The sequence below is a fragment of the Nematolebias whitei genome, chromosome 17, assembly GCF_014905685.2.
Source record: "Nematolebias whitei isolate Nwh7 chromosome 17, NemWhi1, whole genome shotgun sequence".
Lineage (NCBI taxonomy): Eukaryota > Metazoa > Chordata > Actinopteri > Cyprinodontiformes > Rivulidae > Nematolebias > Nematolebias whitei.
The window spans coordinates 23,395,473-23,420,998 of NC_056514.1; the positions used below are offsets into that span (position 1 = coordinate 23,395,473).

The following is a 25,526-nucleotide window of genomic DNA, read 5'->3' on the forward strand; positions in this document are numbered from 1 at the left end:
CATAATTGTTCCTCCGATGTGTGCTCGAAATGATGAATGCTGTCTAGGATGACACCCAGACTTCTAACCTGAGGGGAGGGAATCACTATTGAATTATCAATGATAGTAGGAAAACTCAAGATTAGCTAAGGTGTTTTTTTTTTCTGTCTAGGTGAAGAGAACTTCTAGTTTATCGTTTCAGAAGTTTTAAGGTAGAGCAAAGATTTGATTTCTTGTGTACAGTCATAAGAGGAGATGGGAAGAAGAGTAGGGGTAGGTTGGGTAGGAATGCACAGCTGGATGTCATGTGCATAATAGTGGAAGTTTACATTCACAACAGGCATGAACAAAGTATAGGGGGTAAATTAACAGGAGGCCCAAGAACAAAGCCCTGGGGGACTCCAGAAGTAAAGAGGCTGAAATTCAAAGGAATTGCATTAAATGAACTGAGTGTGGCCAGAGAGATATGAATATGAGATATGGACCTTTGGGCCATAGTCCAAAGATGTGTTGGTAACATCAATAGTGGTTTATGTGTTGATGAGTATGTTAAATTATATTTAACGCTGCTTTCAGATCAAGGAGAATGAGGATAGAAAATATTCAAGAATATATGAGAGAAGGAGACCATTGATGATTTTAACTATGGCTGTTTCTATGCTATGAAGGGAATGGGAACCTGCTTGAAAGATTTAGTTTTCTTACATTATTACTTTCGACCCATGTCAAACATCAGCATTAACTGTGGTAATTTACTTCCTGTTAAAAAAAATAACTGTTTAACCAACAACACAGTGTTCGAGTGTCTTCATTTTGTCAGCAGCTGTATTATTTTGTGCCGTTTATGTATAAAAAAGTATGAGAGGGATCCCCCTCCCCCCCTAATCGGAAATGTTGAAGCAAATCTGAAAAAAAAAAATCAGAACTATGACTGTTCTTCCCGTCGGTCACACTCACCTCATGTTACCCACATCAGCCATTACTGAAAGAGCATAACGAAAGAGGATTTAACTCCTGATTTCACAGACAGCTGCATCTGGAGAGATCACTTTCCTTACTGTGAACTCTCATGAACCACCAGCTAAAGGCTTAACATCCAGATTTTTCCCATCCTGGGAAGCAATTGGTATAGCTGCAGTTTATTTTTTTATTTTTGTAAAATGTAACCTGCAGCTGAGGAATAATCCAGCATTGCTAAACCTTTTAAAGGGACAGTAAATCTCCTCCTTCTGCTAAAGCCTGCTGGTATCACCTTACATAAACATTTGGAAAATCAAAGACTTAGAATTTCTTGCGATGATGCAAATAGTCTGAGTTTTACATCATCTTATGAAGAGAAATTGTGAATTTCTAACTATTTTAATCCTAACGTGCACAACAATATCACACAATGCTGCAAGATGTCATGCTCATGTTCGTATTGAGTATGACGCTCAGCTATAACATTTAGCTTAATTACTGCACAGTTGATTGTTTTAAAGCCACTGAGTCAGCTAATGTCCACTAGGTGTGGCAGCCATCTTGAAATGGATTGACTTTAAAATATTAATCAGTAGATGTACATCTGAAAGTTTAGTTCTTTTCAGAGCTTCATGAGATATTTCGCTAACAGGCGAATATGATTGACTCTAGATGTCCAGATGACCTGACTGAAAAATGTTGGATTGTATACCTGGATTATTGAGCATGGACTTTGTTGTTTTCAACCAGTTTGACACGACTGTCAACAAAGAAGAGGGTTGGCCAAGGAGGAGGGGGCGTTCCAAAGAGACCATCTTCTGGATCTTCTGGACAAGCATTCTGGATCGAAGGCGAAACGTTTCAGCACAAAAAAAAGAAACTGTCCAGATGACCTGACTGAAAAATGTTGGATTGTATACCTGGATTATTGAGCATGGACTTTGTTATTGACTCTAACAGTTGCTATTTTTAAGCTAAGCAGTGAGTAGCGCTTGGGAGTGTTTGCTTTGAATGACTCTCATCTAAAACCATCCTAAATTTTAGTACAATATCTGCAAAATTGATTGAATTATAATCATAGTTTTTTAGTTTTCTAATGTAGCTGGCTGTAGAGGCCATCTTGATTTGTGTTTGCGCCTAAAAATGATAGTTTATACATCCAATGATTGAATTTTGAGCGTTTTTTTTAAATCTCATTGGTAGTTCTTTAGATATTTTGCTAACAGACCGACAGAATTGACTGCAAATAGTTGATGGCAAAATAAATAAATAAATCACTGTTTGTGCTCATGATAGGTTTGTGATCAGTCTCATCTACTACCACACCAACTTTTAATTTATTAGCTGTAAAATAATAGCGTTTTAACCATTTTTGTGTTTTTAAGGTCAGCTGGCTGTGGCAGCCATCTTGAAATGAGCTGACTCCAAAACATAATCAACATCTATATTATCTAAAAAAGTTGAGTCTGGTCCTCTGGACATTCAAAAAACATGAATGTCCAGAGGACCAGACTTAACTTTTTTAGATTTTTCTACCTGGATTCTTGCATGCATCAGAACATCTGTATTAGTTTCTGCAAGTTTCATTCAAATATGTTCAGCAGTGAATTATGAAATATTGTGGCAACAGGCAGTGTAGGCATGGTAACAATCTCAGCTGTAAAGTCTGGACTGATAATTTGCTGTGTTGTGAAACTGGATGCTGCTTGACCATCGCAGGACTTTAACCCTGCCACCTGGCTGCTGCAGCACTTTAAGGGCAGAAAATATCACAAAGGAAAATCTTCTACGGCGTGTCACGGTTGACCTTTCCTTCCTCTGGCACCGTCTGAACCAATAAGCTGTTCTCCTTGACAGAGTCACACACACCAGGCCTGGCTCCTACTGTCTGAACAACTGGAGCTAACTCCTCCTCTCTGACACATCAGCTGAGACTCAGCTTGACGAGGTAGCAGGACGACGACCGTTCTCATCCCCGGCGCCATACTTCAGCTGTCCTTGAACTGCTTTGCTCTTCGAGGAGACGGCAGATAACTCCAGTCCATCTACAGATGTGTTAATTGGGCTTTTCAGGATGGAAGCCGTCTGGAGGCTCAGTGATGAAGCAGACAAAAGACTAAGCCTTGGGATATCGCATGTGATTCAAGCTGACCTTCATCTAACCGGCTGAGGATGGCACAAAGCTGTGCTGAATAAGCTTTAAAGAAAATCAACAACAAGAAAAGTCACACATGCCTAGAAATACACAAGAGCTACAGGATGTGGTGCATAAATTTATTTCAACATATATTAACATGTTGTTTATCATTTCCCTTTGTTAAAGACACAGTATGAACAATATATACAATTATTAGGTTTGAAAATGAGATTTGCTGGCAGAATGTCAGTTTGTCATTTGATCAGGATAAAAGTGGAGGAAGGCTACACTTTCAAAAGTTGAAAAAAAAACAAACAATATAATTCAACACTTTTTTTAACAGTTCATAACAGTCAATGGGAAACAACAGTTCACATTTCAACTATTGGTAATGATACTAAAAACTCAAGATGTAGGAAACAGCTGGTTAAATCAAAACAACGAGTTTACTAAACACAATTTATATAATGTTGCATTTTGTTAATCTGTTCCACAGAATAAATAAATCTGCAGTATGTTCCAATTTAACCATTATGATCATGATGCAGTAAAAGAAGACAATATGGGTAAAGCTAGCCTGTATGTTTATCGTTTGTTTCAATTTTAAAAGTTTGGTTCTGGCCTTAAAATTATAGTTTTTGTAAAACTATATAAAAAAAAAAAAATAGTCTATTGAGCACATGCAAATCAGGTCACATTTGTTAAAAAAAAGTGCCTTTTTTTTACTTAAATCTTGAAATAAATTTTGACTAGATTGAAGAAGTTTAGTGATTGCTTATTAAATGGTGACCAGAATATATATTTATAGAATATGTGTAGAAATTATTCTTATAAGCTTTTAAAGGGATTTTTCAATGATATTTTAAATTCACTGATCCACTTTAACAGCACCCATGTCCTCCAAAGTTCCACCTTTATTATTTGTCTGCAAGTGGTTTTTAACAAACGTTTTTTGTTCTTATTGTTCACAGAATGTTGGAACTAGGCTTAAGGAAGTTCAGATTTTTGCTTTATAAATATAACCAAAGGAACACGTTCTTCAGTATAGCATATAATTTGCAAATTAAAAAAATACATTTCACAAAAATCCTTATTGTTTTATTATCAATAGTTACTTGTACTAAATTAAATTAATTTTTCTTACCCTGTCCAGATGTCCTCTCCTTTAAAGAGATAGTTTAGATTCATTAAAGTGGAGTTCAGTGAAAAGGTAATGAACAATAGTATCTTACCTGTTGTAGATAGCTCTCTGTGTGGACTCAGTTTAGAGTTTATTTTTGACAAAATGTATAACCTATTGGCTCAAGTAAGTCTCAAACCAAACTAGATTGCTGCTGTTTAGAAAAAAATTATAAATCTTGTTTTTAAAGTTGACATAATCTTCACATTATGTGGTTATTCCAGCAGAATTGGACCATGTTCCTGCAGGAAGTGCTTCAGGCTGTACAGTAAGTGCTACTACTGTTTAAATTAGCTGCAAATAGAGATAATAGACCTCAGAGCTGTAGCTGATACAGTTGATCAGAGGCTTGAATATAATATTGAGATTACAGGAACAACTCTAAAATGGTTCAAATCATATTTACCATACCATACCACTTCATTTATAAAGCACTTAAAAACAGCAACAAGGCTATTTGATAGATTCTACTTTGTGAATGTAAATAATGAACCTTCTTCATACATCAAAGTTAGTCATGGAGTTCCTCAGGGTTAAGTGCTTGGACCAATACTCTTTAATTTATACATGCTTCCATTAGGTAAAGTTATTAAATAGCATGGGATAAATTTCATTGTTATGCTGATGATACACAGTTGTATTTGTCCATGAAACCCAATGAATCTAATGAGTTACTTAGACTACAAGCATGTCTTAAAGACATAAAAACCTGGATGACTCTAAATTTTCTGCTTGTAAACTCAGACAAGACAGAGGTTGTGTTTTTTTTTTTCCGACCTGAGCATCTAAGGAATACATTTTGTAGTCTTTCACTTTCTCTGCATGGCATTAATTTGGCCTCCAGTTCTAATGTTAAAAACCTTGATGTTTTTGATCAGGAAAAGTCTTTTATCTCCCACATTAATAACGTTACAAGAACTGCCTTCTTCCACCTGCGTAATATCTCTAAAATTTGAAACATCTTGTCTAAAAATGATGCAGAAAAACTGGTCATGTATTTGTCACATCTAGACTGGACTGTTGCAATGGATTGTTATCTGGGTGTCCAAATACGTCTTGAAAACATCTTCAGTTGATCCAAAACGCTGCTGCCAGAGTTTTAATGAGATCATATGTCTCCAGTTTTAGCTTCTCTCCATTGGCTCACAGTCAAATTCAGAGTAAAATTCAAAATCCTACTTCTAACCTACAAAGCTCTCAACAACCTAGCTCCATCTTATATTACAGATCTTATTGTTCCATAGTTTCCTAACAGAGCACTTCACTCTCAGACTGCAGGTTTACTTGCGGTTCCTAGAGTTTCCAAAAGCAGAATGGGAGGCAGATCTTTCATTTATCAGGCTCCTCTCTTGTGGAACCAACTTCCAGTTTCCGTCCGTGAAGGTTACACATTGTCCAGTTTTAAGACTGGGCTTAAGACTTTCCTTTTTGATAAATCCTAGTTAGTGTTGGCTTGGGTTTCCTGAGCTATCCCTTAGTTATGCCGTTATAGGCTTAGACTGATGGAGGACAAATTGACCACATTTCCTCAATTTACTGCTGTATTAACTTGCTCTACCTGATTTATATTTGTAATTATTTCTATCTTAACATGTGTTTTTATATTTCTTTCAATAGAAAGTACACCTGGACCTGTCATTAAGGTCTCTCTTGTAAATGAGTCCTCAAGGCTCAATGGGACTAACCTGTCTAAATAAAGGTTGAATGAATTCTGTGTTTGTTTGTTTCTCCTTCCTGTCCTCTCAAACCCAGCCGGTGGAAGCAGATGGCCACTCGTCCTGAGCCTGGTTCTGCTGGAGGTTTCTTCCTGTTAAAAGGGAATTTTCCTTTCCACTGTTGCCTTTGTACTTGCTCAGGATGGGAGCTTGTGACAAAGTGAAAATTCAATGCAAACTGCTGGCTTCCTTAGATAGATAACGTTTACTACCGTAATTGGATTTTTATGTATGTGAAAGTTTTTGTACACTGCCCTGAACCAACTTCTGTTGTGACTTGGCGTTATATAAATGAACTGAATTGAATTTAACTGTAAATCTGATCAGAACTAAAAACTCAATTTCTGCAAACGGTAGTCATATGTGACCTCCGTTTGCAGACCTCATACATCTATAGCACAGCTAGAACAATTAAGACAATAATTGTTCTTAATGTTCCACATAACCCTGCTTTCAGATCTGAGCTATACACACAGAGCTGCATATAAACATAATCTAAAATCCACTTATCCATATCATTAAATTTTCCAGATTATCAGATTGAAGCTTTTTTTTTTTAATTGTTATGGCAAAGTACTGATGGCTTATTTATTGAACAATTATTTGTCTCAGGATAGAGTAAATCCCTCTGATACTTCAGGCTCAGTCAATAAGGATTTAATGATAGGTCCCATCATCAGCTTTGATTAGATCTGATAAAGCTGTGTAACAACTCACACAAAAAGTGCTGGAATATGTGTTTCTGCTGAAATGTGTCATTCAGCATAATAAGCTAAGCAACTGTCATGCAGGTTTGTACAGGTGGGGTGGGGGTGGGGAGGCAACAAGTTGTCTCATTAGTACTTAGACTCAATTCTCAAGCAAAGAACCAACACTGAACCTGAGAAGGACTGTCATGAAAGCAACAGAGGTGTCGAGCTGTCATGGATGGAAAACGAGAAACACGAACACACACACCTGCCTGACACAAGACAAATTCAAGTGTGAAATCTCATGGTACAGAGCACACGGTGATGCATTTGCACGGAACATTTTGTGCTTTTGAGGCACTTTCATAATTAGCCGTCTCCTGATGAAAGCCAGAGTTATTACATGTGCCCTGGTCACGATCAATCAGCGCACAATGTTAGTGGCTGACATCCCAAGCAATAAACATCTGAGCTTTGCTGTTTGAGCACTTAGTTTGGATGAATTTCCCAATGAGATCAAATTAAAGACAGCAAGCGGACAGAGACAAGTTCTGAGAGCGAGGCGTCAACCTGCAGCGCGGCTCTCATTAGCTTCAACTCAGTCAACGAAGTTCTAACTTAAACTTAACTTTGAAAATAAATTTGACTCATGTTGAGGTCAAAGCTGCAAAAATCAAATCACTGATTTATGTGTTGAACCTAAAATGTTTACCTGACACACTTTAGATAAAAACCAGAACAGCAGTTGCTACAACAATTTACTATGTCTTTAGATCACACATCTATAGATTTTACTGTTGAGTTAGACTGTTCCAGTCAGGTTTTGTTGCTACATGCAGTACATTGCCCCAACAGTGGCTGTAAAACCTCCAAACTTCTTCATTGTTGTAGAAAATTAGTACAGCTACATTAAACTACCTGAATAGACAGTATACTCCTAAAAGTATCATGTTATGTACAATACAGTTATAGTTTTCTCTTATATTCCTTTACAAAAATGTTGTGCTTTAGCATCTAAAATACAATTTTTTTTAAAACACACAAGTAAAAAAGGAAAAAAGGGACAGTTCTTCATCTTGTCTTTGTTCACAATGTTCAGTCAGAAGATGCACACTCCCTGTGTTTTGTTGTTACAGTGGAAATAAATCTCACTGAAAGTTGTTCGTAGGTGCCACGTTTTCATGTCCATCTGTGATCAAACAGAAATCTTTTCCACTGAAGAGTCCTGAGTTGGTGCTTACCTGTTGTGAACCTGTCAGTTCAGGCACCGATATGAAAAATAAGAAACTTGTCTCATACAAAATGCTACATTATGTATTATGTTTCATCTTGAGTCCTAGTATTGGATACGTCTGGTTTTATTCACTGGAAGTGGGCAGGAAGTTTGAAAAGTGGCAGTCAATTATATTCGTCTTCAGCCTACCTAGAGCTAAAACTTTTAAACATTGAAATATAGAGATGTGGAGTAAATTTAGGTTTGAAATAATCAGCACCACCACAGTATATGGGGAGAAAACACCAATATGAGGTTGTCAAAATAAGTAGATCCTTAGAGGAGCTCCAAAAATGCTGCCTGCATGGTTTCTCTGCTTAGGAAGCAGTCTTTGGTTATAAATCAAAACTTAAATCTCATAGAATCTCAGTGATAAGCTGTCCAGGCGTTTACCACTGATCGATGATGTCCTTTACCACAGCCTGGAACTGGACCCTGAGTTTCTCTTTCAAGGTTTGAGTACCTCTCCTTTATTCGCTTAGTCTCTGTGGTAGTCATCTACACAGCTTGTTATTACTGTGAAAAGCCATCTGTTTTTTGGATCCACCATTAACGTTGTCACACACAGATTTCTATGGCTGTTGCCATCACCATCTGGCTTTTGTTCTTGTCTCGGCCTGGAGATTGGTGCTGCCCGGACTCCTCCCTGGGAGACAGCGGGTCAGAGAGGACACTACGTTTAAGAGGCCCTGGGCGCAGACAGGATGTTCCTGGAGGGGTGGATGTATCAGGGTGTCTGTGGGAGGAGCGTGATGACAAGGAAGCCGTGCAACTGCCGGTGCAAACTCCTGAGCTTGACCTCTCGCCTCTTTTTGCCCGGTAAGATGCTCTGCGCCTGAGCTCGTTGACTAGCTCATACTTGATGAAGCAGAACACATCCTTGACCCCACAGCGTTTTTCCGGCTCAGCAGCGAGCAGCCTCTGGAACATACGCAACGCGTCATCAGTGAAGCGGCGCCACTGAGATGGGTATGTTCCCACCGGACAACCTGCTTTCTGCCAGCGCCTAAACTCCTCGTAGAAGGCATCGGTTGGCAATGCCGCCTCCCAGGGGAAATTACCTGTCAGCATGCAGAAAACTAACACGCCAAACGCCCACACGTCCAAACTGGTCGTCACAAGAAACCCTTCGGAGCGGTTAGCTCGGCACACCTCCGGTGCCGTATAGGGGATGGTGCCACTGACACGTTTCACTCGGCAGCCCACCCGTCGGGTCATGCCAAAGTCAGCCAGCTTAATGCGGCGGCATTCACGATCAAACAAGAGCACATTTTCCGGTTTGACATCCCGATGCACCAAACTTTTACTGTGCATAAAGTCCAGGGCCAAACCTAGTTGTTGCATGCAGCGCTTGACCATTTCTTCAGGCAGACCCACCTGTAAAACAAACACAAGGTGAGAACTCATAGAAACATCATACTCTGAGAGATGACACGGCAGATTGCCTAATGATGAGAGGGTCACAGTAACATTATAAAAAGAGGACAATATAGTGAAATGTACACTTTCCATTTTTGTAAGTAAAAAGTGTACTTTCCACTTTAGTAAGTGGAACAATACAAAAAAGCCATATCCACTAAAAAAGAAAACTTATAAAAGATTATTACTTTGAAATTCCAGTGCAATCTGCTTTAATGACTCTCTGAAAGAGTCTTAAAGTCAAGAACTTCTTGCACATCAACTGAAATGGGACCAAAGCAAAGAGAAAGCTTTTGTGCAGAAGGATAACCAGAATGAACACTCCAATCCCTGGAGAGCTTGTTAAAACCTCTCAATCCGAACACTGGGGCTGATTGGACTGACTCGGTTCGGGCGAGGATGGTGATTGGATGGAGAAAAGACTGATGGCAGTACCTGTGGCGGTATGATGTCAAAAAGGTCTCCGGCGGGGGCGTATTCTTGTCCGAACACATAGCTGTCCTCAGTCTCAAAAAGCACATCAAGGACTTTGATGATGAAAGGGCTGCAACTCAGCGAGCCTGTTAAACTGTATTCTCGAAGGAAACTTTTGAGCTTTGTCTTGTTCTTGGTGACAAACTTCAGCGCTATCTTGGTGCCTGTAACCAAAACCAATGGGCAAAGTATACAAAGAAATTTAAGTTAGCTTCTTGCTATTTTGGGTATTTATTTACAACTGAAAATAGGCATTGCAGTTGTTTTACAGTTAAAGCAACCCAACAAGAATAGGATAAAGGCCACACCTAATGTATGTGCATTAACTAACTCACCCTGTGTCCTGTGTGCCACCAAGTCCACCTTGCCATACGTGCCCTTCCCCAGCTCGCGGATGTGCTCGTACTGTTTGGCTACATCTGCTGCAGACAGAGAGGTAATGGCCAGCGCCTGCATGTCCTCCACCGGCACCCCTCCGCAGTAGCTTGTCTTGGATGTAGGGGAGCCTCCGCCGCTGCCTGCCCGTCCCAGCCCAGTCGGAGAAAGCGACAGGCTTGCCTTGGCACTATGTGGCAGGCTGATAAGGAGATGGAATTACTGTTAGAATCTTGACAGTGACAGGAAAATTAATGTGATTTCTTTCCAGAATACACGGTGCCGTTCATTTTTCCAGCAGGAAAGTTGAAACAAGAGCAATTTACTGGCTGCTCATTTCCACATGATCAATACAGAGAAAGGCATCAACATGGAGAGAACTTTCCGTAAATGCATTGGACTTCCTGTGGCTTTGAGATTGCTCTGACCGGCTTTTAGATATGAAAGATCTCAGACAGCACTTACTGGCAGGCAGCTATGGAAAAATCAATAGATGGAGGGGCTAACAAATGGCAACAAATTTAGAGAGATGACAGCATCAAGGGCCGCGTGCCACAAATTACATGTGACCTGTTTAAACTACGTTTAAAAAAAGTTGGTGTCGCTTAGAAATTTTTTTATTTTATTTTGCATTCTGGTTGTTTAGTTTTTTGCCAAATGATAAAATGGGAAGAAAAAAAATTACATTTTAACAGATATCCACAACGGGTTAAATGTAGGTAAGCATAGCTGCTTTAGCTACCGTCTTCGTGTGGAATTAAGAGATGTGTGGCTGTGCATGTATCTGTGTTCAAACAAGTGGTAAAAACTAAAACAATGCAGATTTTGCAAATGATCTCACTCATTGTCTCGGTCTCATCCCTCTCCTAAACACACAATCAAACTTAATCATCCAATCATGCACAGAATGCACACACACAATACTAATAGGCACCAAATCAGGAGAAACCATACTTCTTTTTATCCATCAGTCAAAGCTAAATGCTTTTGCTTTTGCTTTTTTCCCCCACTGTTTGTCTTCTTTCCCTGTAGCCAATTTTTATAGCGGCGCCGCTTTAAACCAGGTTCAAAGTCTTCAATGTGTCCGTCACTTGCTGGGTACATTTTGTGAAAAGGCTTGAATTAACACAGCACTGCGAGGCTGAATGTACACGGTGAAAACACGGATGAGAAAGTTTAATTCAGACGATGGCAGTGATTACGTGGGAGGAGTGAATCTAAAACAAGGTACATCCTTTAACAGCCCTGGGTTCTAGACTTTAGTGTTCTCTTTTAAACATAAGAAAAAGCCTGACCGCAAATAGAAAGTGCACGACATGCATCCCCGCAGCTAACACCTGCTTCGTGGTTTTATCAAAACGATTATATAAGAAACCATGAATATTTCAGCCAATTCATGCTGAGTGTGTTCAATGGAGTCGGCCTTCAGAGCGCCAACTTGAGACTTGATCAGAGTCCAGACAAGTTAGTAGTTCAAGTGTAGTGATTAAACATTTCAACAGGACAAACAGACAGAGTGACAGACGGGTAGCACATTTCCTCTGACCGCCCACCTTGTGTGGCCCCATAGCCTCAATCAGAGAGCACCGAGAGCGCAGTGAGCGCTTGTTTACTGGCACCAGCTCCTTCCAGTCAGCTCCATGAGCAGACTGAGCTCTCCTAATCACATTACTCATTACTCAGCTCATATAAAGACGACCCCCTCTCTCCTGCTCCATTTCCTTAGAAAAACTGGATTAAGAGTCCTAAAATATGATGAGTGGTTGGACTTTTCTGCAACGTGACCCAGAAAACTTTATGGAGCCTCTGAGGTGTGTCGATAAAGTTCTATCTGGGAAGATGGTTGTGTGCAATTGCTTCTGTGTGAGTGTTTGGGAGGAGAGACAGGGTGGTCTGGAACAGAGACACTCGATCAGAGGCCCTTTGTGCTCTTACCTCTAAGAGGGAGCAGCTGGGAGTCTCCGAACAACAGCGACATTAACTAGCCCTGATCTGTCGTGCTGCCCTTGATTCCTCTCTGCTCCTCTCAGGCAGAAAAAGACAAGATAATGTTCACATGAGCCACATCCAGGTGAGCATCCAACTTCAGACATTTAGATGTCTGAAGGGTTTGAGCCATTCTCTCTTTTAGACCTTATTCACACACATTAACATGCATACTGAGTAATCAATTTACATTCCGAAAACTCTAAATACAGGAGGAAATTCTCTCGTTTTCTTAAAACACCTTCTGTCTGCATAATTTGGCAGTCTGAAAGCCATCTATCCTGAGCCTGGCTGCATACAAGCAGCAGAGTTGTTTCCTGGAGGTCTCCAAGTTTAAAAAAAAAAAAAGATCTCAGCTTCCAGCTAAACAAAATTAACAACCATCTCAAATGTATGCATGCATAAAGCCAGTTTTTGGCAGGCCTCAGACTGACGAAGTCTTTTAGATGAAAGACAAAATGTTTCTCCCAAAAAGAAGCTGTCCTGATGACCTGATTTGACTTTTTTGTGATTTATTTACCTGGATGATTGAGCTCACAAACCTTCATCTCAAATGTGGCTTTAAAAAAATAAAACTTTTTAATGATTTTTTTAAATTTTTTATGTGGAACTTCTGTCAATGTTCATGGATGGTTGGAAGGAACAGATCTTGGAGAAGTTGTAAACCCGACTTCGGCGTAAGTAATCACAATTCGGCTGTTTGGAGTCGTCATGAGATATATTAGTGAGACTGTAAAGGTAGATAAAGAAGTTAAAGAGCTCGGCCTGACCCAAAACAATGTTGAAATATGAATCTGGCTCTGGCCTTGGAAGGCTGACTATCTCAATTTCTCTTTGGATGTTATGGAAACAAGACGCTCTGCTCCCCTCCCCAAGGACGTGGCACAGTGTCAGAGCTCAACCGAGCTGGCTGATAAACAATCACCTCTTATCAGGACTATGGCTGGGGGTCTCTGGATTGTGCTGTGCTACGATTTCCTCTCAAACTCATGCCTTCACCAGCCTCCCTCATTGTCTTCCCTGGTGCAGCAACCTAGGAGATGTGAAAGCGCCAAAAGGCTGTGTCGCCCACCTGGAGTCCGTGCTGGGACCCCCTACCCCTACCCACTCCACACGCATATGTATTATGTCTATTTATGGTTGCTTTTTCTGTACTGAAGTCTTTTTTTTTTTTGTTACTTTTTTTATACCTCCTACCTTTCCTGATGTTTTTCACTTTCCTTATCTAATGAAAAGGTGGCGCTGCTCTCTGCGGCTCAAGCCTCAGACATTTGTCTCCCCCATGTCTGTTGTTTTCTTTTCTTGACAGATGTATTGAAATTAAATTTCCCTTTGGGATCAATATAGTATATTGACTGAGTGATTGATTGATTGATTGATTAGTATATTTTTCATATAAATATGTCTGCCCTCTCTGCCTTTTATTAATCAGAGAGCAGTGTGGTGCCACTAAAACAAGTCTTAAACAAAAGTCTAAATTTAACTTGAATGTAGTGTGGTGCGTTTTGCCTTAATTTGTAAATTATGATTGTTTTAGAGCTGACTGCACCCCCTGTGGTCCTTGTAAGCTATTATATGTGAGTAATTGACATTCGATCGCAAAAACGTTTTGGGGTACACATTTTACTGACAGGTGTGAGCGCTCTCATCGAAGCTGTCCACTTGCAATCAAATCGCCCAAGATGGATATTAGTGCCAGGCCTGAACAGGACCGAAAGGTTAATTATCTGCAAGCATGTATAAAAACAACCCCATGAGCTGGCTGCTTGCTCAACTGTTTTCATATTGCTGTTGTTGCAGGAAGACCTGCAAAAAGGTCAAATTGGTTTTCCTGATTCCATTAAAACAGCCCAAAGCAACAGCCAACAAGTCCCCCTCAAAATACACTGAGGATTTCTCGTCATTTAACTATTATTCAAACTGAAAACTTTTTTTTTTTTTACTACTAACCCCTTATTATTACTGTTACTCATAAGAAAGCAGTTCCCAGAAAAGAGCAAAACATCCAGTTCACCACTAAAATAGAGGTTCCTCAAAGCTTAAGGGAAAGGAAGTTTGAGATTGTCATCATTGTATGTTCTCCTACAATGGTGAAATTAGTTCTCTGCATTTAACCCTTCACAACAGCGATGCACCCAGGTGGAGCGGTGGGCAGCTATGTAAGCGCCCGGGGAGCACCTGGGGATTGGGTGTCTTTCTCAGAGACACAACGACATGCGGATAGCTGGGAATCGAACCGCAACTTTCTGGTCCCAGGTCGGCTGCCCTACCTCTAACCCATCTTGGCCCACAAATGCTTTAAAAAAATGGATCCATTCAATAGGAGGAATCATCATTAAATGTTTTTAATTTTTAGACTAATATAAGCATTTCTACACAAACATTCAACTTTAAACGTCAATGTACATCATATGCTTCTAGCTTCATGAAGACACTTGCATTGAATTCAATTCAGTTTTATTTATATAGTGCCAAGTCACAACAGAAGTCGCCTCAGGGCATCGAACAGAAACATTCATATATAAAAATAATAATTTAACACTATTTATCTGATGAGCAGACTGCTTTAAATTTAACTCCATCGCAGACTCATCTTGAGCAAACACGTGGAACAGGAAAAACTCGCTCACGAGGAAGAAACTTTCAGCAGAACCAGGCTCAGGACAAGCAGTCATCTGCTTCGACCGGCTGGGTTTGGTAAGAACAGATACACAATGGCAGGTCGAGAATCACACGTTAAGATAGAAACAGTGTCAAATGAAAACTATTCATCGTTTAAGGAAATTAGGTCAATTTGTCCTCCAGTAGTCCAAGTCTATAGCAGCATAACAAGCCAACCCTAATTATAGGATTTATCAAAAAGGAAAGTCTTAAGCCCAGTCTTAAAACTGGACAGTGTGTCAGTCTCATGGACAGAAACTGGAAGTTGGTTCCACAAGAGAGGAGCCTGATAACTGAAAGATCTTGCTCCCATTCTGCTTTTGGAAACTCTAGGAACCGCGAGTAAGCCTGCAGTTTGAGAAAGAAGTGCTCTGTTATAAAAATATGGAATAATAAGATCTCTAATATCTGATGGAGCTAGGTTGTTGAGGGCTTTATAGATTAGAAGTGAGACTAAATTAAATTCTGAATTTGACAGGGAGCCAATGGAGAGAAGCTAAAACTGGAGGGATATGATCTCTCCCACTAACTCCAGCTAAGACTCTTGACAGCAGCATTTTGGATTAACTGAAGACTTTTTAAAGATGTATTTGAGCACCCAGATAATAAACCAGTGCAGTAGTCCAGTCTAGATGTGACAAATGCATGAACCCGTTTTTCTGCATCATTTTTAGATAAGATGTTTCTAATTTTAGCAATATTACGCAGGTGGAAGAAGGTGGTTCTAGTAACGCTTTTAATGTGGGGGTTGGTAGAAACAAACGATAAAGAAAAAAAACTGATGAATCATCAACAGGGAAAAAATATCGTATCCACTGAGATTTAAACATTGGTCTTTTATTAACCAGTTTAGCTTTGTTTGGAAAAATAAATAAATAAATTAAAAAAGCCATAGCTAATTAGAAGACCTGACAACATTCTGCGTTATTATCACCCATAGCTGAAGGCAAGAGGCAATATTGTTTATGCCTGGATCGGTGTGTGTTAAGCAAACTTAGACAACACAAAAATGGCTATGACCCAGAAAATCATAAATACTGAGCTAAAATTCAGTGTACAACACGATCCCTTTTAAGAGATGGTACAAGATCTTAATATTGCTTGAGACTGCACAGATCCATATTTTCAGGATATGTTCCAGTTACAATCACAATTTTAGTTTTCAATGCTGGCATGGCGAGCAGCATATATTACACATTCCTTCAACGAATACTAGGTCTTTAATTTAGTTATTTTATTTGTAGTAGGCTCGACAACGGTGGTTCTTCGTGCCTCTGATTCAGACTTTATGACACCCTCACCGATGTTCTGATGGTTTGTTTACGCCACTTTTTAACTGCTGCAAGACCAGCTTCTCCGTTTCCAGCCAGTTTATTTTTGGCTAAAAAGCTCCAAGCTGCTCAAAATAGTCTGGAGCGTGTTTGATGTTTGTCGGAGAAAAGTGAGGGGGGAGTGAGTAAATGATGCATTTGAAATGAGCTGTGACAGCGGCAAGGCTCGAACAAGAAAATGGATTCAGAACACAGGGATTAGCAAGGATGTAAATCAGGCAATTGGAGCATCAGGGGGAATAAATGTATTTCAACGTACACAAAGCACCCTTTGCTGAGAGATGCATTCAAATCAGACACTTTACACACTTGTGTTTAGTCTGCTTCTTTTTTTTCTTTCCCTTCTCCTGTCAGTTTCTGCAAACAAGGCACTAATGAAAGAAATAGACTGCAGAGCCTCCCCCACGTCTTTACCTCTCTTATACTAATGGACTGGCTGCTCTGCTCTGGGCAAAAGGCTCGTCATGGACAAAGACAGATCTCTCAGTTTACTGTCAAAATGCCCATCACGCTTTGCCTCTGGGTCAAAGTGAAGCCACTGGGTGAAATCCAAAATGACTAAAGTTGTTTTTTTACTGTCTGTTTGATGATACACATTGAGTTAACTCTAAATGGTAATTAATTGTAGATGCACATCCAGTGATTATTTTCTGAGCGTTTCATCAGTTGTGTCCTGTAGTTCATGAAATGTTTTGATAACAGGCAGTGTTGACTCTAACAATTAATGTCAATTTTTTGGGAAACTTAGTTACAAAATACAGTACATATGTGCTGCAGATTAATCTCAGCTTCTTCCACGTCAAATTTGAACTAAAAATCAGTAAAATTGTTTGTGTTAGAGACATTTTTGTATTTTTTTAAGTCATTTGTTTGTGGCGACCTTCTTTAACTGGGTTGACTCCAAAAGTTAATCAGCTGTAAGTTAGGGATGCACAGGTCCACTTTTTCCACTTCCGATCCGATACCGATATCCGCTGTTTAGTATCGTTTTCTCGATCCGATACCGATCTGATACCGATAGTGCTGAATTAACAAAAATGGCTAAATCAAGTCCAGATGACTTGATTTAGCCATTGTTGTTATCTACCTGAATGTTTGAGCTTACAAACCCAGTGCTGAATTAACTTAAAACATTTGTTTTGTTAAATGCAGACATGAATGTACTGAATTACAAATGTATTGAAAACTCTGCACCATAACAGCACACCAAGCACTTCACAAGCTTGGTCAAACATGTAAAAACAACACAACTTTAATTTGTTCAGTCAGTACGCTAGCGCATGACGTCACTCAGAGCACAAAGCATAGAGTTAGAGTGAATAGATCTGCCCAGTCATGGATCGGTCACATTGTCACCGATACCCGATCCAGAAGTTTTTTGATATCTGTACGATACCGATATTGGTATCGGATCGGTGCATCTCCACTGTAAATGTTAATCTAATGATTACTTTCTGAAAGTTTCATTAAAATCCATTCAGTGGTTCATGAGATATTTTGCTAACAGACAGGCAGCGATTATTGCAAATAGTGTGAAGTATTAAAAACAGCTCTTATGCCATTAGTTAGTGCTTTGGGTGTTGAGGTTGACTCTCAGCTACTACCACACCAAGTTTTAGCTCAAAATCTGTCAAATTGGCTGAGTGACAGTCATATTTGTCACTTTACTGTGGTGGCCATCTTGAACAGGATTGACTCCAAACATCAGTGTGACATCTATGTACATCCAAAGATTATTTTCGGACAGTATTATTAAATCTGACCAGTAGTTCATGAGATATTTTGCTAACAGACAGCCAAACAAACACACAAACTCATAGACACGAGCAAAAACATGAAGGGCTTCCGGCACCCGTTGATGAAGATAAAGATGGCGTCTGTTTGTCTAAAAGGCCTTCTTCCAGACAGTTTTAGGACTGTTTCCTATCTGAGCAGCTTTCTCAGAGGCTTTCATAAGCAGTTGGATTTTGCAGCTCTGTGAACACACAGATTAAAAAACAGACCTCCCTCTGTGCGCCGTGGTGCATGATCAGTCAACCTGGGCCACAGACACGGACAAATCACCTGTTCTCAGCTCAGCTCAGCTCCCATACGGACCCCTGCTGGGCCCGCTCCGGACTATCCTCTTCTCTGCTCCTTCTATTTCTCTGCTACGTGTCACAAACCCAATAAAGTGACCTCTGCTTCGTGGCTGAAAGACTTTAGGAGAAATGTTGGCGCCAAGCCACCTCCTGCTGGGATGACCAGCACCGGAGGAGAAACGCAAGGTGAAAAGTCCCCTAAAACGTGAGATTTACTTTGTAGGGACACTTCAAAGACATTTATTTCAAATTACATTAACTAACTGCGATCAGTTTGATTAACATTGTTAATTTTCCAACACAAACTGTGCTAACAATTAAAGAAATTGACATATTGACATGAAAAACAACAACAACTGTATTTATCAACCACCAGGCTTAAGGGCAATTGGGGTTTTGCACATGTCTGTTTGTGTGTCTGTCGTATTAGCAAAACATCAAATGGACTGAACAGATTACAGTGAAACTCTTAGGACGTCATCACTGAAGACTCCTGAGAACTGGAGCGGAGCTGCAGTGTTATACGTCCCAGCAACACCTGAGCAAATATGACCTTCACAGAAGAGTCAACGGGACAAAATGTGTTCTTGAGTTTGAGAGTGGACGCTTAAACATAGCTGATGTAAATTTGGAAATATGCCTTACATGTACAAACAATAGACCATAATTAGGAAAATATATGTTTGGAGGATAAAGATGCATAATTTATAAAAAAAAAAAAAAAAAAAAAAAAAACGTGGAAAAAATCGATCTTTAGGCTCGGATCATTTTACTTTGAGAGGGAATGGATCCAATGTATTTTGTAGCATAATGGCAAATTACACCAGCTATACAAATTATTAAATCCCTATTAAATTAATTCAACCTTTATTTATTCAGGTTAATCCCATTGAGCCTCGGGGACTCATTTACAAGAGAGACCTGAATTTTAACAGAGAGTGATGACAACAGTGGAACAACAAAGACAACAAAAGAGAATCATAAAGGATGCGTACAATAACAAATAAATAAAGATAAGAAACAGTTTGTGCAAATAAATGATGTAAGATCTGACCTCTGTAATATCACATGCGGAGTTCCTCAAGGTTCTGTACTTGGGCCAAAGTTATTTATTTTATATGTGAATGACTTGATAAATGTGCCAGGACTCTTTAAATATGTTCTATTTGCAGATGAAAAGGTTCAGATATTACAAGATATTTTTTCTTCTTTCTACTGCCTTTCATTTTATTTGTGATTGTATTTCTTTTTGTACATAGTATTGTTTTGTTTTTAAAAAATGAATAAACTTTATAAATAAATAAAGATTTAACAACAGGACTATTTTTTTTACCTAAACTACCAGTAATAATGGAACCTTAAGCTTTTACTGTGGCCCTCAAATTTGTAGAAAAACCTCAACAGTACAAAAAACTTGTCTTAATAAATAAATAAATAAAATTTATTTCATTTCTGCAAGAAAAATAGACAAAAATCGTCAAAACAAAAAATGTGCCTTAGCTTCCCCGGGCAGTTTCGCTTCATCACTGCAGTTTAGGATTGAGGCTTTGGTTCCAGATATTTCCCCAGACACCTGATCATGAACGCCAATCATAATGAACACGACTCCTCACTGTGTGGCGCAACAAGAGGAACGGACTGTAACAAACCTTCACTCCGTGACAACCTCGCCACCCTGTATTCGCTCCTATTATCATAGTGAGGCTTCATCATCAGAGGAAGACGAGGAGAAGGAAGAGCTGGGGAAAATCCATGCAGGCAAGAATTGAAGCCTTCCTTCCTTTTAGTCTGCGTCTCTTTGATGTCAAACTCATGAGGGAAATCTGAGCCTAATATGAACTGAGTGAAATGGGGATGTTGCTAAATGATGCAACAGCAGCATAAGATGATTAGTTATGCAGCTCATTCACGACAGCCCCGAACCTTAAAGTCACTAATGTTGATTAGTTGGGCTGCACTGAACTCCTCTGCTCCTGTCTTTTAAGCTGAAAACAGCCACGCTTTAAAAGGGCAGTCTGGTCATGTTTTTATGTGTAATTGGTACATTATCAGCCGAAACATCAGATAGAGAATAAGTCAAATAGCTAGCCAAACAAGGGCCTGGTGGTTCATATTGTTTTCAGTTTTATGAAAACAACTATTTCCTAAAAAATGTTGATGTGAAAGAACGTTACGTTAGTTTTAAACTTCTACATTTTTGGATTTAGTCTGTCAATTTTCTCAACCAAACGATGCCCGTGTTTCTATGCGCATGTACAGTACGTGCGCTGAGCTTAGACGTGAACAGATGGATGAAGCATCTTCACATTTTATTGTTAAACCAGACTTGTCAGGGGATTGTTTGTTTGTTTGTTTGTTTGTTTTTATTGATGCCATTTTGTATTTTGGAGTCAGTGTCTGCACTGCCTCTCTTTCAAGGCCCCTCCTGCACACTCACTAACATGACCCTTTTCTTTAAGCCTCATATAACTAATAAAAACTAAACATGTGTGGGCAATGCATTGAACAGCAAGGTCAGAACTATGTGAATTAACAAAACCCAACATTTGAATAAAAGTTGCTTGAGGTGTGCTTTTATTTTTTTTACTTGTAAAAATGTGCCATTCATTTACATGGAGGGGCAAGTCTTAAAAAATGTTCTGCAGCCACTAGGGGGCACTCATTCTTTGTGGTTTCAACTTCTGGCTTCCTGTCCTGTCTCTAGTTCTAATACAGCTCGTTGGTGCTGAGGCCAAAAGTTTACTCAACTCCCAACCCACTGATACGCTCAGCAGCAACAGAACACCGACATTCAGGGTCGACTTGCCACCAAGTGGGAGTCAACCCATCTGAAATTCTGATTTGGGTTTTGGTTTTGCAGCGTCACCGCTAGGCCTGTCGCAATAAACAATAAATCAATTAATCACGTGATAAATGAAACTTATCGACCACATTTTCATTTGTCATTTTATGGTTTCTTTGTGTCTCTCTCTTTCTGCTGAAGACACTGGATGACAAAAGGCTCAACTCCAGTGCTCTTCACCCTCCTTTCTCTTTTATCTTTAAAATCTGTTTTAACCATCCAAAATCACATTTTTGAATCGTTAAAAGCAGCTAAGCTGAGAAGCTAAGCTACGAGCTAAGCTAACAGGCTGACCTCAGGAAAAACCACTGTCTGAAAGCTCCAAAATTCACGGTTGAAACCTGTGCCTTCGTGTAAAAAGTTGTTTTTCTCTGCAAAAAGAAGCTGAGAACTTGTTTACTGATTTTTTATTAAAAGCTTTGTGTGAAAAAGGCTATGCTAAAGAGCTCAAACCACACAGAGTGTCCGCCATTTTGAGTACTGAAGAGAGACAGCCCATGTCTCGTCAAGGGCCTCCCTCCCATTTTCCTTAAAGAGACACACTGCTCGCTCCCTCACTATCCATCCTTTGGTTGAAACAGTCTTATACTGCCATCCAGTGGTCAAAAAACAGTCCTACACACAAAAGTTAACCAACATTTCTTCTTAAATTTGACATTTACTAATTATAGTCAAATTTCAAACAGTATTATCATTTATCGCAATAATGTCAGAGACAATGAATCACCCAGCAAAATTTGTTATTGTGACAGGCCTAATCATATTCAGTGGTCTTCACATGGCCACCTGTTAAAAAGTTTCTGCAGGTGCCACTGCCAGAATTCACACAGTCTGCTTTGAACATACAGAGTTAAACAAATGTGAATTATTTGAAGAAAAAAATATATACTGACAAACTTAAAAAAAACTGTGAAGTACAAACATGTAGAAGTTTAATATTAGCTAATGTGTTAAACGTTTTAGAAAGAGTTGTTTAATAAGACTGATATCACAACAGATAACTATTTGGTAGAACATCACTTCAAAAATGACCAGACTCTCCCTTTAACTATCTAAATGTACAGTTGACTCAATTTACTGGATATTTACAGATTTATCTGGTAAATATTGACAAAATGACAATAAAACCACAAAAAAGAAAGAAACCAGAACATACAGTATACTGTTTGCTTTTATCTCCAGTGCTTCTTTATATCAGCCTGACTTTTTGAGCCAAATGTCCTCATTCACTGATAAAAATCCAAATTTCTACCTCCTGCTGATGAGTAATAAACATTTAGTCATGCCCAGTTCTCTGAATATTTCATGTCAGCGAACAGATGCCTTTTTCTGTTTGATTCATAAAAACTCATTTTTGCATCATCTTATCTGTTCATAAAAAGGTCTGCTCCGTCAATATGTTGCTTGGTTCACGTCTAATAACGTCACGTCTTACATGCTGCTGTAGTGGCTGAGTTTACAAAGTGGCTGGATGCTGAAGCCAATGATTGTTTCTATTGTGAAACAGAACACATCGCCGAATCTTTACTGTTTAAGAAATGTTAAAATAGAGCAATTGAGACCAAGATGGTATTTGATTCTTTTAAGTACAGCTTTACAAAAAGAGTTCTGCTAAAGAGGAAAGAAAACCCATTATGCTACTCATCCCTCTACAATGTTTGTGACAAAAGCCTCTGAATGTTCTGCTGCCGCCGCTGCTGCTGTGCTTTGTTTAGAGTCCATTATCAGACTCCAGGTTTATGCTTTTATGGGGATTTGCAAGTCAGCTTGTTCATTTAAATGCATTAGATTGAATTAAGCAGGAAACAGCACCTGTTTGCCCTGGACAGAGTATTACAGGAGCATTAAAAAGCCCATCCATCATCCCCCACTAAGGACAGACAGCAAAACAAAAAACCCAACAAATGGAACAAAGGAACACAGCATGTGCAGCAGAGACTCCTGATTTTAAGGTTTCTAAAACCAATTTAGCTGGGTTTTTTTTAGCTTTTTTAGCTGTGAATGGGTTAAAGCTCAGACAAATTTACTCCAAATCAGGGCCCAAACACATGCACTGAGTAAAGTCAGTATTTTATTTGTTTTCTGCAGGTTCAGGGTGAAACACTGACCCAGTTCCACGCACCTCATGGTGCATGAAGGTGTTACTAACTCACCTGCTGGCGACCTGTCTCTCTCCTCCTGCATGGTCCTGCATCCGCTCGGTGAGCAGAGCTGCTCCGCTCCGACCTCCTGCTTCAACCTGAAGGCTCACTGATTGATCAGTTCTTTGCGGTGACAACAACAACAACAACAACAAACGACTTTCACTGATGATCCGTGGTGCTTTCCTTGAGATGTTCTGCAGAGTTCCTCTCTGAAGCTGGATGAAAAGGATGCTGAGATGATGAGGATGCAGGTTGGGTCGGTCCTTTGAGCATCAACCCGCCAAGCAGCGGGAGGAAGAGGAGGGAGAGGATGGTGCGTGTTGATCTGTCGCTCCTGCACCTCCAGCGGTCCGCATGACCCACTTCAGGACCACAACACACGGAGACGAGCCCATTCATTCAGATCGAGTCTCGGGTCTGATCTGAGCTCTTCATGCTTCCTCTCTCTGGCTGAACTCGGATCAGCTGTCAGTCTGTGCGGTCCGTCGGTCCGGGGGAACTTTGGAGCCAGGGAAGGGGAGGAGGGGATGGTTTCAGATGTTCTACCTCTGCTGGTCCTACCAGTCCGCTCTCCCTCATTGTTCACCGTCTCCTCCCCCCTGCAGGTCATACTCACACGCGTTCTGGGTCCTAGCGCCGACCCTGTTCCATGTCAAAGGGGCCATTAAGTTTAGTTTTTGATCCATTTTTTGATGGAACAAGCTGCTCCATGTTTGCATTCTTCATCAGCTTAGGACCTGAAGTGCGTCCACGTCACACAATGACTTTGCCAGCTGTCATCAAGGTGAGGTTCTCCATTAACGAACTCCGCTTTCCTTTGCTGTGCACGTGTACCAACAGGCCAGCCTGTCAGGATTCACAACAGCAAACATCATCAGCAACATATCGGATACTTCATGAGGTTCTGAAAGTAAAGGCTTTTTTAAAATAAAGCAGTTCCACGAAATGGCTGCGCAGACCAGTTCGTCTTGAAACTCTCCGGCTGTTCGTAAAGATGGAGTTCACAGATGAAGGCCACCTCCCGCATGGCATTTTATAAATGAAGTGTGCAGCGAGGAACCAAAGAAAAGGTGTGGAGCAGAGCTCAGCTGTGTTGTTGTGGAGCGTGATGCATTAAATGTGTTTTGGATGTGTCTGTTATAAAACACAATGAATTACCGTATTTTCCGCCGTACATGCCGCACCACCTTATAAGTCGCATTGTCCATATATGTTTAATAAAGTGGAAAAAAAACATAAATACGTCGCTTCGTCATATATGTCGTCACGTTTGTTACGCGTCAGCAGTGACAACCCAGAAATGTGGGCCAGTGTTGTGCCAGAGATCGACTGGCTGCCAAATGGTAGCCGTGGGAGCGTGCACAGGAGGACTTTAAGAATAATTTAACAAGATTAACACTTAAAAACAATAATTTGTTTCCTGGAAATTGTAGCCAAGATGTGTCTCAGTCTAACTTTTGCTTAATAAATGCACTTTGACGATCAAATCAGTTGCATTTCAAAAGCCGATACGCAGAAGCGGGAGCAGAGGGACGACTCACTGTGCATTTCTTCTAAACTTAACACGATAAACCACCTAAAAACAATTACTTGTTTGCTCGACTTTATAGTAAAAGTGTGTCTCAGTTGAACTTTTACTTAATAAATGCACTTTGACGGTCAAATCAGCTTCATTTCAAAAGTATTTGCTGCCTCGGTGCTCCGGGAGTGCACAGAGGGAGGAAATTAGGAAGGAGGAACGCTGCGCATTTCTTTGAAATTTAACAAGATAAGCACCTAAACAATTATTTGTTTGCTCGAAATTATAGCAAAGGTGTGTCTCAGTTGAACTTTTACTTAATAAATGCACTTCAATGGTCTAATTAGCTGCATTTTGCTGGGATGGTGTGGTGAAATGAAGCTGATTTGACGGTTGCTCCAGGCATGATCCCAGAGCTGGGCGAAGGTGGCAGTCTATGGCAAAAAATTGTGTCATTAATAGCCACTTTTACCCATTACATGACACAACGGCATGCTTCAAGTGCCATCTAGTGGCTGAAAATTGTATCGTTCCTTATTTTCATTGTCAGAATGAATGAAAACAGTCATATCTCAGACAAAAATTGGTTTATAAATATGGGAAAAATAACATAATTAGGTCAATTCGGTGTGTAAGTTGCAGGGTATGCAATTTATGCAAAAAACTGTGACTTATAGGCCAACAAATACAGTAACTCACTTTAGCAATCCTCTGTGTAGTTATTTTGTTAACTAACTACTGTTGCTCTTTATCAATATTCC

The 25,526-nt window shown here is 39.9% G+C and overlaps 1 protein-coding gene across 1 annotated transcript; it reads right to left on the reverse strand.

Moving 5' to 3' along the window:
• Window positions 1-8,018: 8,018 nt before the first annotated feature.
• sbk1 (SH3 domain binding kinase 1) lies at window positions 8,019-23,840 on the reverse strand. The gene is made up of 4 exons (XM_037690826.1): window positions 23,256-23,840; window positions 10,162-10,403; window positions 9,788-9,990; window positions 8,019-9,310 (listed from the first exon to the last, which is right to left on the reverse strand). Exons 1-4 carry the CDS (start codon window positions 23,294-23,296, stop codon window positions 8,492-8,494), a joined length of 1,305 nt encoding a protein of 434 aa, XP_037546754.1. The 5' UTR covers window positions 23,297-23,840; the 3' UTR covers window positions 8,019-8,491.
• Between the last annotated feature and the right edge of the window lie 1,686 nt (window positions 23,841-25,526).

Bases quoted from the DNA above. Each gene is read 5' to 3' on its own strand.
- sbk1 (XM_037690826.1), bottom strand. From the start codon at position 23,296: ATGCAGGACCATGCAGGAGGAGAGAGACAGGTCGCCAGCAG. The intron at 9,991-10,161 runs GTGAGTTAGTTA...TTTTGGTTACAG, and splicing joins GGTGGCACACAGGACACAGG to GCACCAAGATAGCGCTGAAG. The intron at 9,311-9,787 runs GTACTGCCATCA...TTTGTTTTACAG, and splicing joins TTGACATCATACCGCCACAG to GTGGGTCTGCCTGAAGAAAT.